The sequence below is a fragment of the Balaenoptera ricei genome, chromosome 10, assembly GCF_028023285.1.
Source record: "Balaenoptera ricei isolate mBalRic1 chromosome 10, mBalRic1.hap2, whole genome shotgun sequence".
Taxonomy (NCBI): domain Eukaryota; kingdom Metazoa; phylum Chordata; class Mammalia; order Artiodactyla; family Balaenopteridae; genus Balaenoptera; species Balaenoptera ricei.
The window spans coordinates 33,382,194-33,397,646 of record NC_082648.1 but is presented as its reverse complement, the minus strand read 5'-3'; the positions used below and the strand labels follow the sequence as shown (position 1 = coordinate 33,397,646).

Here is a 15,453-nt window from a genome sequence, read left to right as displayed (position 1 = left end):
TATATTTCACTTGACTTTATTTTCCCTAAACATTTTCTGGCTAATGTGTTCATAAGCAAGGAATTAGACAAAAAAGGGAAAAAAGACAATTGTATAGATTTTACTCTACTGAGAGGATAAAATAGCCTGGGAATAAAATAAGAACTGATTTTGCATATCCATTTTGTGCCAAATCTACCTCTTGTATCACTGAAGCTTTATTCCACTTAGCCAGGGAACTATTTATTAGTTTTCTTTCTTTCTATACATTTACGGTTGATTAAACAATACAAATATTTCTTCTGACTGATTCTATGTATGCCCTTTAAATATCTGTCTTCTGTAACTTCCAGTCATCAATTCTTTACCATCCTGTAACCTACTGAAGATGAAGGGAATCTGTTTGGATCATAAATCTTATTGACTAAGAGCAATAAAAATTCATTTCAACTAAGGCACTTGGAATTTCTGCAAAGAGCAGTTTTCCAGGTATATTCCTTACTTCTGACTATGAACTTATAAGTAAATACATAAAATACCTGAATTTTGTCAGTAAATAACCAGCCTATGGAAATCCTATTGAAATATTTGTAATCATTTACCAGAATTATCATGGATATCTAGGAATTTACTTTAGAAATATTCTTCAGTTCTCTGGGGAATTTAGCATACTTTAGCAAATACAAACACATTTTGTTGTGATATATCATTCAATAAATGCTTTGAAATGAGTTTTGTGAACTGTTACTTAAGACATAAGACATACATTTATGCAAAGTATAGGCAAAGAATATTTATATTTATATAAAATAGAAGCAAAGATTACAGCAAAGTGCTGTATAAGATTACGAAAGTCACCATTACTTGAAATAATCATTTTCTAATGGCCTATCAATTCCCCAGGTAGCTGGATTAAGGATAGGAATGTTTTCTCTTAATCAAAACAAATAATTGTAGTCCTCTTTATTCTGGTTTCTCACAGAGAAGCAAAATGTTTCCTACTCCCAAATTTAGAAAATAGATTTTAAGTTTAGATATACTATGAATTTCCTCTCTTTTGCACACCTTTCTCCTTATGTTTGGATATTATTGTTTTCCTATCCTTTTCAGAAACAAACCTAAAGGGCAAGAAATACATTTGTTTCTAAAGATTTTTTTCATTTTGCTCAATTTTTAATTAAAATTCATTAATGATCTTATCTTTCAATTAATTCTAGAAATTAATTAATTGACTTTCTAAAATGTCCATGAAAGTTGTTTAAGAAATATTCTCCCTACAAAATTTTCTTTTGATGATGAACCAGCCTTTTAATTGGTGAAACTTTATGATTTGTGATAACTGAAATTACCAGTGTGGGTCTTTAGTCTTAAGGTAGATGCAAGTTCAAGACAGAGTCATCAAAAACCTGTTCACTAATATTTCTAAGCATATAGATACAGATATACATATTGCCTTAAGACAGGCTTGTAAAAGCTGAAATAATACCTAATAAAATGCAAATCCAATTTTCTTACTTATTATCCTACTCTTGGTGTAGGAAAGATTTCCCAGGAGGAAAAATATTTGAAATACAGAACACTATACATTTAAACAAATATATGCATGGATCTATCAAGGTATGGAAGGATTCTTTAAATTAGTCCCTTACCTTTGCAGAAGATGCAAAGTACCACAACCAAATACAAAAATATCAACTTCATGGTGGTGATTTGGGACCTAGAAACGAAGAACAGTCATGGTGGAGAATCAGATCTGCAAGGGTTCCTGTAACTGGAGTTTTTATACCCACACATACCACCGTCTTTCATCATGGGCTAGGTGTGGTAAAGTTAGTGATGACAGGGCAAAAGTAAATATCATAGCATGCCCCAAATCAAATCTATCTCAAGTCAGTTTAGTGTCATTTCTGTGACCTCTTCTATCTTGAATCTAGTCCAGCTCACACCAAACACAGACCATGCCTTCTTGCCACCCTAGGCAAACAGCAGAGGCAGGAACTAAAAGTCCCAGGATTAAAAACCAAATATTCCAGTGATATATATTTATCTGTACTCTATTGATCATTGCAAAAGTCTTAATACCTCAAGAAACTCAAATACTGTGATTAAATATTGTAATTGTCTCTCCCTTAACAAGAAAATGAATTTTAAACATTAACCTACCTTGAAACAAAGAACTCTTTACTTATCGATATATTATTAGGTATTTCCTTAGAGAAATATGCAGCTATCACATAAGGTATATGCATAGGTATAGACATACTAAGACATAGTTAAGTGCAATATGTTTACAGTAATTGCTTTATTACTCACAAGGATATATAATTCTCCAGTAATATACATTTTACCATGAACTTTATAATCAGATATATAAGTAGAAGATGTATGAAAATGAGAACATCTGAAAAAATGTTTTAGGACAAAAGTTAAATTGAATAGAAAACGCCATCCATGAATTATATATGTAGATGTTCTAGGATAGAGGGAGCAAGTTCAAATTAGGATTTAAGAAGAGAAGACCCAGTCTGTGCTGAGCAAGGTAGAGAGGATTGACGGTTAGAGGAATCCCTGATACTGGTCAGCTGGACCTGAAAACTAGAAGGGCCAACTCCGTGGTTTTGATGATGCCATCTGCTTCTCATCTGCTCCCAATCACTACCAAGGAAAGACTTCAGTAGCCAGAGGGAAAACAGTCTTTATTCCCTCCAGAAAAGCAGAATAATCCCAAGAAAGGGAAAAAGTAGCCAAACATCCCTTTCCTTCTTCTTTATTCACTCACGCCTCTGCTAATCTAAAGGAAAAAGCGATGCCTGCCTTCTTCGAGGGCCTCCACAGTAAATACTGAATGCTTGTACTCCTGGGCTCCCTGCTCCAGAGGACCTCCTTAGTCTACTTACTGAATTCTTAAAGCATTTTGAAAGTGGGCAGAATTCCACAGATTTAAGTATTTAAAATTCATTTTCCTGTTTAAGGTAACACATTTTCCCAAGGCCAGGCATTTTTTAATCTGACATCAGTGAAAGTATCAGATTTTTCCCTTTGAGGCAGAGACCTGGAGAGTGAACACACAGGATACACAAGAGCACTGAGGAGAAGGCTCTTCATGCCACGAACAGAGAGGGAGGTAACAAAGGACTGACTTCACAGACCATAATTTTTCCAAAACCCAGCTCTGATTGTCTTAGTAATTTACAAATAAAGACTGTACATTGAGGACTTTTCTCCAACACAGAAAATAAAAGTATAGTTAAGAGGGAACATTGTCACCATTACTGCTGCCATTTAAGACACCCTTTTCTTTATCATACATGACTTCATCGTGAAGGAGATTTGCTCCCGGAGCACCCATTTATCAGATGATCATTATGACATAATTATTCTTTTATGTGCTTGACTGTGGGCTTAGGTATGTAGGAGACCAGAATGAAACATTAAGTTACCTAGAGGCTTTTGGGGTAACTAAGAATACACAGAAGATAGAAATTTTCTGTAAGTTGGGTTTAGTAGGCAATCCTATAGATGTACCAAGAAAGGCAGGATTTCTTTTAGCTTGGGAGAATCAGGGAAAATTTCATGGTTTCATAGTCTAAGGCCTTGACCAAGGCTTGGACTTGCAGAATCAGGGAAGGATTCCAAGTGGAAAATGCATTATGAATAAGGTCAAATGCAATTTCAAATATTTCAATGTCCTCCCTCTTTCCAGATCACTTCTTCTAGTAATGTGATTATAACGATCTACTGGTTCCCACTCAGAACGATAATCCACTGAGCCTATTTACCTTTCATTCACCCTCACTTCCCTCAACAATTCAAGTACCTTCCTCCTTGGTTTAAAGTCTGTGGTCAATCATTATCATTCCCTTGCATGAACCCTCAGTTCCCTTGACCCTTTCTATATTTGCTTGGCAAAACCACAACCATGGCTTAAATTAGACTCTTTCCTTTTCCCTACCTATACCAGGCAGATGAACATGATAGGGTAAAAACACATCGTCATGCTATCTTGTCTCACTTAAATTCATTACCCCAAGTGGATCCTTAAGACAGTCAGTTATATTTTGTAGTCCCTTTGCTTTTATGCTCTTCTGCTTCATATTTTTTCTCTTCCCCAATAGCCAATATCTCCTTCCCATCCTCCCTCTCGTCAATGACAGTACTTCTAAATTTACTAAGAAAATAAAAGCCATCAAAAGAGAAACTCTACATCCCCACGCAAGCACACCTACTGGTATTTGTACCCTGAACTCTGCCGACCTTCTTATTAATACAGATGAACACTATGTGCTGCCACCTAAGCTTGATCTCCCATTTGTGTACTGGTTTCCATCCAGGAGCATCATGCCAGTAATTTGCTCATTTCTATCCGTATCATCAAGGTTTCCCTCCTCCTTTGGCTTACTCCCAATCGTATAAATATATGCTGTTATTTGTCTTTACTAAAAAATGAATAAATATAATAAAACAAACAATTTTATGGTATCTGAATTATATCTCAATAAACTTGTTATTCTTAACTAATGAACTCACTTCCCTCCAGTTCTATTCCCACTCCTCCACTTCCCTTAATGGTTAAACTTCACAAAGGAGCTACCTGTGCCCATTGACTCCACCTCCTGACATTCTCTCGGGAACGGACTAACTCCCATTGTTTTTGCTCGGGCACTGCACACAATGTGCTCTTGTCAAGGACACTGGATTCTTTTGTGAATCCAATGGTCAGTTTTCAGTCCTTATTTTATTGACCTCTCAACCTCATTTAACACAGTTAATCAATTCTTCCTTCCCGGTACACCTGACTTCTGCGATTTCCAGTTTTTTCCCGCTTCATTTGTTACTCCCTCTTCTGCCGATTCCTTCTCATCTACAAGACCTCTTAACACGAGGGTCTGGAGGCTCAAATTTGAATCTCTTCTTTTTTTCTAGCCACTTTACTTCCTTGGTGACTGTACCCCAAGTTCTATGGATTTACAAGGCCCACTCCATCAGCCCCAACTTTGATCTCACCTCCTACCCACTCGCTCTTACCCTCTTTCCTCCAGCCTCAGAGGCCTGTCTTCTGTCTTCGGTGAAGCTCACCAGACAGAATCCCACGTCAGAGCCTTTGCATTTGCTGTTTCTCTCCCTGGAATACTCTCTCTTTGGCTATCCACAGACTGTGCTCGCTCACCTTATTGAAACTGGAGTTTTAATGACATATTTTGCAAATATATGTTATAATTATTTTCCTCCAGAATAACTCTTTTCAGGGTTATAATTAAACTTTAGAATGAAGAATTAAAGCCTCTCTACATGTAAAAGATTTAAATTATGGATAATTTGCATATATTTTAAACAGATGTCCAGAAAGATGGTTAGATAACATAATTATTTGTCACTACTACTATTTTTACACTATTAAATTTAATATTAATTAAAATTAATATTCTAATTTCAAAGTAAATTAAAAACACTTTTAAATTTCTTCTAAGTTATTTTTTACTTTTATGCAATTGCTAATTCTTCCCCTAAATACCACCCCCTCACCTCTTAAATCTTTGCTCAAATACTATCTTCTCATGGACACCTTCCCTGAATACTTTAAATTACAAACCTCACCCCATGGCACTTCTTCCCTCTCCCCTCTTTCTGCTTGATTTTTTCTCCATAGTTTTCACGACCATCTAATGTATACATTTTGATTTAATCTGTTTAATACATTTAACTATTGTCTGTTGTTAGTTCTAGAATGTAAATTCAATTAAGACAGGTATCTTCATGTCGTTTGTTCACTGCTGAGTCCCAGTACCTAGAAAAGAACCTGGCACATACTCGGCACTCAATAAATATTGAATGAATGATTTAATGAATAATTTTGGGGAGCTCAAAAATAAACATTCAATAATAATGGCAATAATAATAATCATAATTAGGTGTTAGTACTGAATCTATTTATATTAAGAGATTTACTTCAACATAATGTAGCAGGCATTGAGTTAGACACATTGTACTGAAACAAAGAAAATATCGATGGTTAAGAAAAGGTTCCCACCATTTGAAACTTCTAGTCCAGATTCATTCTCAGTTAATGACACAGGGAAAACGCTATACTAACAGTATTATAGTTTTGTTTGATTTCACCAACTCAGATTTGCCTAGTAGTGAAAAATTGTTACAAAGTTTTAAGATGTGTCTTAGAATTTTCTCACTATAATGTTAATAACCATAGATAAAATTTGGTTTACAGTGGTGCTAAAAGTCAAGATGACAATAAAATGCCAGTAAACTATATTTATATATGTGGTCTTGGAATGAGTTTTTTTTTCAATTTTCATTGAGAACCAGATAATTCAATGCTTATGCATGAAAGCATGTAAGCTACAAACCACATTTGTTTGACCCTAGTGCCTCTCTCCTCCTCAGACCACTCCTTTTAGGATTTCACTTCAGGTTATTCTTTTTTACCTTCTAAAGTTTCAAAGTATCCATTATTGATATTATAAGAGGAAAAGTATTTTTAAAGGAATTAAAACTATCCACTTAGCAAATGTTAAATAGTGTTCTTAAAATAATTTTTCTAAGGGTAGACTCATTTTTGTTCTGGAACATCTCATTATGTAACTCCTTTTTACAAGGAAATTAAGAACATTAACTCTTTTGTAATAGTATATTGTTTGGATAAAACCATGTAATAATACTAAAACATACACTGCATAACTACAGTACATAGCTTAAAAGCACATCCAACAAAAAGAACAATAGTCAAATGTTTCCTTCTTGATTTTAAAGGATGTGGCTTAAGTGTCTGTACACATAGTGATATACTGCCAGAGGAAAAGTCAACAGTTGAAAGAACAATAGCATCAGGATGGGCAAGATAGTTTGTTTTATCAACAACATTTATACCAGAAGCAAATATAGAAAATGTTAAACAGTGTCTATTTGGATTGTGGAACAAGTTCCCTACTTTCATATATTATTACCTGAAATTATATTTGAAAGTTGAGTGTCTGAAAATTAGAAAATTTTTGCTATATAGGAAGCTTCATACCAAAAAAATAATACAATTGAATTTTTAAATAAATATTATTCAAAGTTATATAAATAATTAAACTAATATTTAACATTAGATATAGACAATAAATAATTTTCTACAGTAAATTACCACCTCCATTTTAACTTCCCCAAATTTTCTTAGAGTAATACTTAGTAAGAAGAAGAAACTGGTAACGTTGGAACAGACTTTCAGATAGTGATTTAGAGTAAATGGGAAATTTTACAGGGTTCTGAGCAGGCTATTATACTGACCTTGATACTTACAGCTATTATGTCAACTTCTCTGAATAAAATTTTAAAAGGAATTTGAACACCGGCCTTCTCTTGATAAAGAGGTTTATAGTAAACCATATCCCTGACTATAGCTTTATGTCTTCTCTCTGCATTTGTATCATTGAAATGGTTTCTTGTGCTCAATCTAAAGCATATTTTTAAAGATCCCTCTACCATTTGTCCTTTAAAATTACCCCCTCACCCCACTTATTGTATCAATTCCCTCTTTCTAGCTTTCTTCTGCTTCTTAACATGCACTGCTGTCTTTTCATTCTTGTTGCACTTCTTAGTTAGACATACTTCTCAACCCACTTCCATCAGCCTTCCACCCTATAAACCCTGTCCTCTGAATGGTCACCATGGACGGCTTCAACACCACATTTATTTGCTGTATTCAGTCCTGATAGATCCTTATTGAATGTTCTGTCTCTTTTGATTCCACTGATCATCACCTTCTTTAAACTGTCTCCTCCTTGGGCTGTCCCCTTCTGTCTGTTCTGAATACAGATGTGTTCCAGAGCCTTCTTTCTCCAATGTGACCCTCTTCATTGGCCATCTCACACTTTCACATTTTTAAATGATGGTGCTATAGAATGAATTGTGATCCCTCAAAAATTCATATGTTGAAGTCCTAACCCCTAGTACCTGAGAACGTAACCATATTTGGAGATAGGGTCTTTAAAAAGGTAATTAAATTAAAACGTCATTAATGTGGGACTCAATCCAATACAACTGGTGTTCTTATAAGAAGAGAAAATTTGAACAGACATGTGTAAGACAATTTGAAGACACAGGGAGAAGATAGCCATCTATAAGCCAAGGAGAGAGGCCTAGAGCAGTTCCTTTCCCCACAACCCTCAGAAGGAAACAACCCTGTCAACATCTTGATCTTAGACTTCTACTAGCCTCCAGAACTGTGGGAAAATAGATCTCTGTTGTTTAACCACCCACTCTTTGATACTTTGTTATAGCAGCCCTAGCAAACCAATACAGATGACCTCTCAACAGATCACCTCCAGGTCTGCCTTTGACCCATAATTTCTTCTGAGTCTTGGATCAGCATTCACAACTGCCTACTGAACATTCCCATCTGTATGTTTTACAAGAAGCTGAAATAAATGTCAAAAATGAAATAATCATCTGCCCCAAACCTGCTACTCTTTTCTACTTTCCAGTATGTCTTAATACTCAACACTCTAAGCTTAAAAGTTCAGAATTATTTTACATGTATAGTCTTAATTGTAATGTTAAAACTGAGTAAGGCAGTATGTGGTGATGTTAACTAGAAATGAGTGATACATTTCATTATCCATGAATCATTTATTCCTTATCAAACCATATGCCCTACTGACACTTGACAGGCTGGGGAAAAAAAAAATTAAACCCAAAGAGATAAGAAGAACTCCAGAAATTTATGAAAATTTTTAGCAAATGTTTTCAGGACAATTTTACCTCATTAAGTGCAAGTAATTAGTGTGACCTTTTTTTAAATTGAGAGATAACATGCATGAGTAAGTAAATAAAATATAAATGTGTAATTTAAGAAAATGTTATACAACAAAACCTCGTCTAATCAACAACTAAGTCTAGAGATAGAACATTTTCCAGCATGCTAGAATCCCCCACCTGCCTGCTTCTCAGTCGTAATTCCTTTCCTCCTTTATAGAGATGATCACTCTCTTGACATTTGTAATCACCATTTCTTTACTTGCTTATAGTTTTGCCATCTATCTATGCATCATTAAACAAGAGTTCAGTTTTTCTTTTCATTTTTGTATGAATGGAAGCTTACTGTGTATATTCTTTGTGTTTTGCTTCTCTCACTCAGTGTAATGTTTGTGAGAATCACCCAGGTCTTTTTATTTGACATTCTGTCTATGTGAAGATATCTTTTAATTTATCCTAATTTAGATCTTCAAGGTTTCTTGTATAAAGATTGGTATCTTTCATCAGTTCTAGCCATTTCTTAGCCATTAGCTCCTCAAACACACCTCTCCCCTATTCCTCTTCTGATAGTCCAATCAGACAAATGTGAGAAATTCTTACTCCATCCTACAAGATTCTTGACTACTCAGTATATATGTTTGATCTATTTTGCTATCCCTGCTGCATTACAGAAAAGCTCTTTGGATTTATCTTCAAGTTTATTAACTTTTTGTTCACCTGTCTAAAATGCTATTAAACTCATCTATGACACTTTTAACTATAATTATTATATTTTTCCTTTTTAGAAGTTCCACTTGATTCTTTTACAAATCTCCTTAGTCATAATTATGGTTTCCTGACCGCTGAAGAAATTTTCAAGTTTATCTTTGTTTCAGATTCTGTTTCACAATTCTACAATAATATTTGGACTCTTAGATGGCCTCTGAGTTGATCCTGAAGCTTCTCTGTCATGTTGTCTTCTTTTCTTGTAGGCTTTGTTTATTAAACTGTACACTGCTTATTATCTTGAAAAACTTATTTATGTTAATTAAGAGAAAGGATAAATGTCTATTCCTCCAGAGAATATGTAAGTTTTCTTTTTCCAGGCACCTAAACAATACCAGCGGAACAGCTTTCAATAGTCTCCTGATGTTATTTGGAAACACATGTGATGTAAATTTGGTCTGTAAATCTATTGTGAATTCAGAGTTACAATGTCTCAGATTCTTTTATCACCACCTTGCTATGCTCAGCACCAACACAATTTTACCTGGAGGGAGAGGCTGCAAATTGTGGGGTGAGTGAGTTCTGGTTTACCTTTATTCAAAGAGTATACTTCTTTGGGGTTGCAGCTTTATTTGAGGAGTGAATCTACAACTAGACACCCCATGTTGGGTAGGACTTCATTTATGTCTTCTGTCCCTATAAATCCTTCAAAACCTCACCCCAATTTCACCAGAATTAACAAATTCACTCAAGCAATTGGTTGTTTACGCATGTATTTATTATTTTAGTTATCAACCGTAGATGTTGTTCATTGCCACCCAGGATCCCCTCCCCCAGTTGCTGGGAAGGTTGTAAACTTATCTGACAGCCTGCTCCTAGAGATGCCTCTGCTGAAAGTGTTGAAATGCCCAAGGTTACTCTGCCTTCTTCAGGTACCCCACATCTAATAACTGGCCTGGGGCCCTCACCCCAACCTAGGACAACCCTAATGTAGAAGCTTCACAGGTCTCCATGAGGTTAACTGAGGCCCTGTTATGTTTGTGACACCACCCAATTTCTCCCTTTGCCCATTGTGCTTGCTTCCCCCCAGCTCCCCCGACCACGTGTGGATTCAGGGAGCACAAACTGATGAACTTCATGCACAATAATTTCTATCTCAGGCTTCCCTGGTGGCGCAGTGGTTGAGAATCTGCCTGCCAGTGCAGGGGACACGGGTTCGAGCCCTGGTCTGGGAAGATCCCACATGCCGCGGAGCAACTGGGCCCGTGAGCCACAACTACTGAGCCTGCGCGTCTGGAGCCTGTGCTCCGCAGCAAGAGAGGCCACGATAGTGAGAGGCCCGCGCACCGCGATGAAGAGTGGCCCCCGCTTGCCTCAACTGGAGAAAGCCCTCGCACAGAAACGAAGATCCAACACAGCCAAAAATTAATTAATCAATTAATTAATAAAATTAACAGCATGTAACAAAGGAGCAAGGGAGTGAAAAATCATGCAAACTACCATAATGTGAAACATCCAAAACATAAACAAATGCATGTGTTTAAAAAAAATAAAATAATTTCTATCTCAGAGTCTGCTTGCCAGGGAATCCCACTTGTGACATCTTTTTGCAATTGATTTTATGTTAATTCAATTCTTGTGAGAGAATAAACTTGTATGATTTCAGCCCTTTAAAATTAAATGACATTAATGATGTATGGGCCCTTTTATGGTCAGTTTTTTAAATGTTCTTTGCAGTTGAAAAAAAAGGGGGGAGGGATAAATTAGGGGTTTGGGATTAACATATACACACTACTATATATGAAATAGGTAACCAACAAAGACCTACTTTATAGCACAGGGAACTATACTCAATATCTTGTAATAACCTATAATGGAAAAGAATCTAAAAAAGAATATATATATATATGTGTGTGTGTGTATATGTATACACGTATATATATATATAGCTGAATCACTTTGCTATACACCTGAAACTAACACATTTTAAATCAAAGTTTATTACAAAATAAACTTGTAACTTTGAGAGTTTATGTATAAGTTTGTTAATTCAAGATACTTAAATAAAATATCTAGAGTGAAAAAAGCACATATGGCAAAGATATTGGTTGCCATGTTCTTCATATGTCCATCATGTCAGTTATTCACTGTGCTGTTCAAACCTGTCCTCACTCATTTGTTCTTCTTCTGTCTAGTTGCTCCATCTATTATTGAGAGAGGTATGTTAAAATCTTTCACTCTGTTGTCTAACTATTCCTTGTAGTTTTGTTAATTTATGCATACCATCTTACGGAAAAACCCAAATGAATTTTTTGGCCAACCCAATATTTGAGAATACATGATTATATAAATTTTAATGCATATTGTGCATATAAATTTAAAATTTATGGCTTTATGGTGAATTAAACATTTTGCCATTATGAAATAATCCTCTTTATTTCTGGTATGATGTTTGCCTCAAAGTCTTTTTGTCTGACATTAATATTGCTGCCTTGGCTTCATTTTGGTTATTAATTGTATATGTGCATGTTTGTGTGTGTCTGTATTTCTATTATTTTATTTTCAACACTTATACATACTTAAATTTTAGACATATCACATAATGCACAGATGGATTTTTATTTTTTATCAAGTCTCAAAATCTTATCAACTGGATCATTTAATTCATTTACATTTTATTTAAGCACTGATACATTAGATTTTATACCTATGAAATATTTTTTATCAGTCCCCTTTTTTTGTTTCTATTTAGTCATTTCTTACCTTCATTTGGATGGAAAAATATTTTGTAATTTCTTTTTTCCCCCTCAACTAGTTTGGGAATTATATACTCTGTACTTATTCTTTTAGTGGGTACTCAAGAATTGACAATATATACATTGTCAATATATACATATATACCTAACAAAATCTAAAGACTTTGCTTTCTCCCTAGTTAATTCAAGGACTTTAAAACATTTTTCATTTAATTAATAGCTTGGGTGATTTTTTAAAAATAATATAGATGATGCGAATTTGGTTTAACTCCAGGAAGGATGACTTATGGGCCTTCCCAGAACCTTGCTGTCCCCAGTGGGGAGAGGATGGGACAGTTCTTCTGCTTCTCGCTTACACTGAGACGTATCCCTTCATGTTCCAGCCCAGTGGGAATACCTGTCTATATTTGATTCCTGACCTTGGAGTGTGTTGGGATTTGTCCTTTGTCCTTCAATCCTTTTGAAGCTGAGAAAACTGCCGCTCATGTTCACTAGGATCAGCAAATGCTCACAGGAAAAAACAGCTTTGGTGTTCTGCTTAAGTCTTTGTCTTCACCTTCACTTTAATTTCAGCTTGATACTTCTATGCCATCTTACCAGATCTTTTCTTTCTTTTTACCTAGGCTTTTTAGTTTCAGCAGATGGACTTCTCCAAATCATTGCCAACTGGAAACAAAATCAAAGCCAATTTGTTTTCATATTACTTTTATTAACACAAAGTCAGTTTCTCCCAGCTTCCACTAAATAAATGTTAAGCAAATATTCAAAGTATTAGTTTGACAGGATGCCAAGTTACTAGCTTTCTCAATCTCTGATACCCATGATATATAATCCAGAGGCCTTAGTCTGTCACTCAAGTAACACAGTAGAATGAATAATCAGCAGAATATTGGCTCCGTCTACCAGCTTCAGACGTCAAAATTCACCTTTCTCTCATCAACAAATATAAAGCAGCTAACAGTTCTTTTAGGTTTGGGGATAAAAGTGATAGGAATATGCTTCTCACAACAACTGTATGTGATAGTATTTTTGTCCCTTTTGACATCTGAGGACATTAACACGAAGACAGATTAAGCAACACGGCTGGCACTAGGAGATGGGGGCAGGCCCAAGAGCCCAGAGCACATCTCCTAACTTCTACAAATTATTTGAATCTGACACATAGAACAAAAAAAGAAATTTTAAAAGATTAATTTTTCTGTGTGTGTACACTTACAAGGGAGAATTTTCTACATGTTTTTGACAGGTAGGCTTTTAACTAGGGATTGAAGACAGGTTGACTATTTCTTTACTTTTTCCATTATGTGCAATTCTGCTATAAAAATCTCCTTCAGTCACTGTTTCAAGTTATGTCAGTTTTCTTTCTTCCTATTTACATTACCTTGAAAATGTAAAAATTATTTGAAGGAACAAATAATTTATAGACCAATTTATATCATGACATTTAGAAAGTAAGTCAACACCTGGAGAACCATATTCTTTAATATAAAGTCAATAAACCAAAAAGTGGAGGTAAAGAGTAAAATGTCAATAGTTATGGATGAAGGACAACTTATTTCTCTGTAATTGACACATACTAATTATCTTTATGGAACACCAAAGTGTACAAAATAATTGAGGGCATTTTATGAAAATGGGATTGAGTTGACTTAAAAGACTAACATAACAGTTCACTAAGGGTATTGCTACATATTGTTACTACTTGTGTTTACTTTTGAAATAAACATATATCAGTGAAGACGTTCTATTGTATGTGGCTGAACTTATGTTCATCTTTGAAATAAAATCTCTCTTGCTAAACAAAGATACTCCCACCTTTATTCAAGCATTCTAGTCACATAAAACTAAAATGATCTCATTTATTTTATAATCTCCTACTGCAAGAAGAAAGAACTGTCCAGAAATTATCAGAAATTCATAGAAGCTTTTGAATGCCAAATTAAATTTCCCATGTATAATTATGTGCCAGGGGCATTGTGCTAGCCAGTAATGTAGCTCAAACATAGTGGATATGAAACAGATAAATTTTTTAAAAACCCATATTGTAGGAAGGGAGGGGAGCAAAGAGATGTTGAGAGTAATACATGGAAGTTACATAGAAAAAATAATTCTGTACTAAGGCAGAAGAGTTTTCACTGGATGATCTTCAACCACAATGCTCTCTCTACTCCCACTCCTACCCCACCCCCCAACAACAAAAAATCAGAGCAATCTCACTCCACTCTGTACACAAAACATTACCCAGCTCAGAATAGGGATGTACCATCCGGAAATCAGCAGCCACAGGCAATTCATTGGAGGAGAGAAAATCATAAATCCTATCAATTACACTGACCTTCATATTAAAAAATTAAGTATGTCCATAGCTAATACCATTGATAGAGTTGCACTTAATATGCTTATTTCAGTAAATGCAGAAAAAAATCCTGTTAACTCTTTGCAAGTACCACTTTCATTTTGACACGAGGAAATCCCCTTGCTGTAATAGGCCGACATGGAATTTAGACCAATGTAGGATAGAAAAGTAAATCAGTAAGCAGCAATAGAACTGACAAGAAGGCAATCTTTTTTGCTACTTTTGTTCTGTTTCATCAATATGTCTTACCGTCCAGATGAAAAATAAATAGTTCACACGTAATCAGTAATGCCTGCAAGAATTAGATTCAGAGAGGCTCCCTTTTCTTTATATCTAAACTTCCCACAAAGTATATTTTCTGTTAAGATAAATGCTTACATTTTGATAATGATTAGCAGTTTACACTAGGGTTCTAAGCAGAAAAAAAAATTAAATGACTTTTTAAAATAAATCGGTAGTTCTAAAGTCTTTATTTTTTGAACAGTACTCAAGAGTGAACCATTCTTCTTAAGAAAATTTTTATGAGAATTTGAAAATAGAATACATTATGCCCATTGGGTTTTATACCGAGATCGTGACAACTGGTTGTACTATAGAAAATTGAATAAAGCTCCAAGAGAATACTTCAGTTAGCAACTCCTTCCTATAGTGGAATGTCACATACACAGATGAATACAAAGTTTAGATGGATTACAGACTTATATGTGAAAAATAAAACATTATCACAAAGAGTTTTAAAATTCACAAACATGCTTTAAAAAATGTTCATTGCTTCATTTAAATACAATGTTTATTTACATATTTCTCCATAATTGTCTTTGGCATATAAATACAAAGTAACAATAAGAAATACCACAGGAACAAATAGCTCCATCATTTCTGACTTTTTTTTGAACTACTCAACAA

General features: G+C 34.8%; 1 protein-coding gene across 1 annotated transcript in view; it reads right to left on the bottom strand.

Annotated features, from left to right (window-relative positions):
- MUC19 (mucin 19, oligomeric) overlaps window positions 1-12,677 on the bottom strand; it is a 141,719-nt gene extending 129,042 nt beyond the window's left edge. The window contains 1 exon segment of the mRNA XM_059937345.1: window positions 12,589-12,677. Within this exon segment, the coding sequence (XP_059793328.1) occupies window positions 12,589-12,677 (89 nt within the window).
- Between the last annotated feature and the right edge of the window lie 2,776 nt (window positions 12,678-15,453).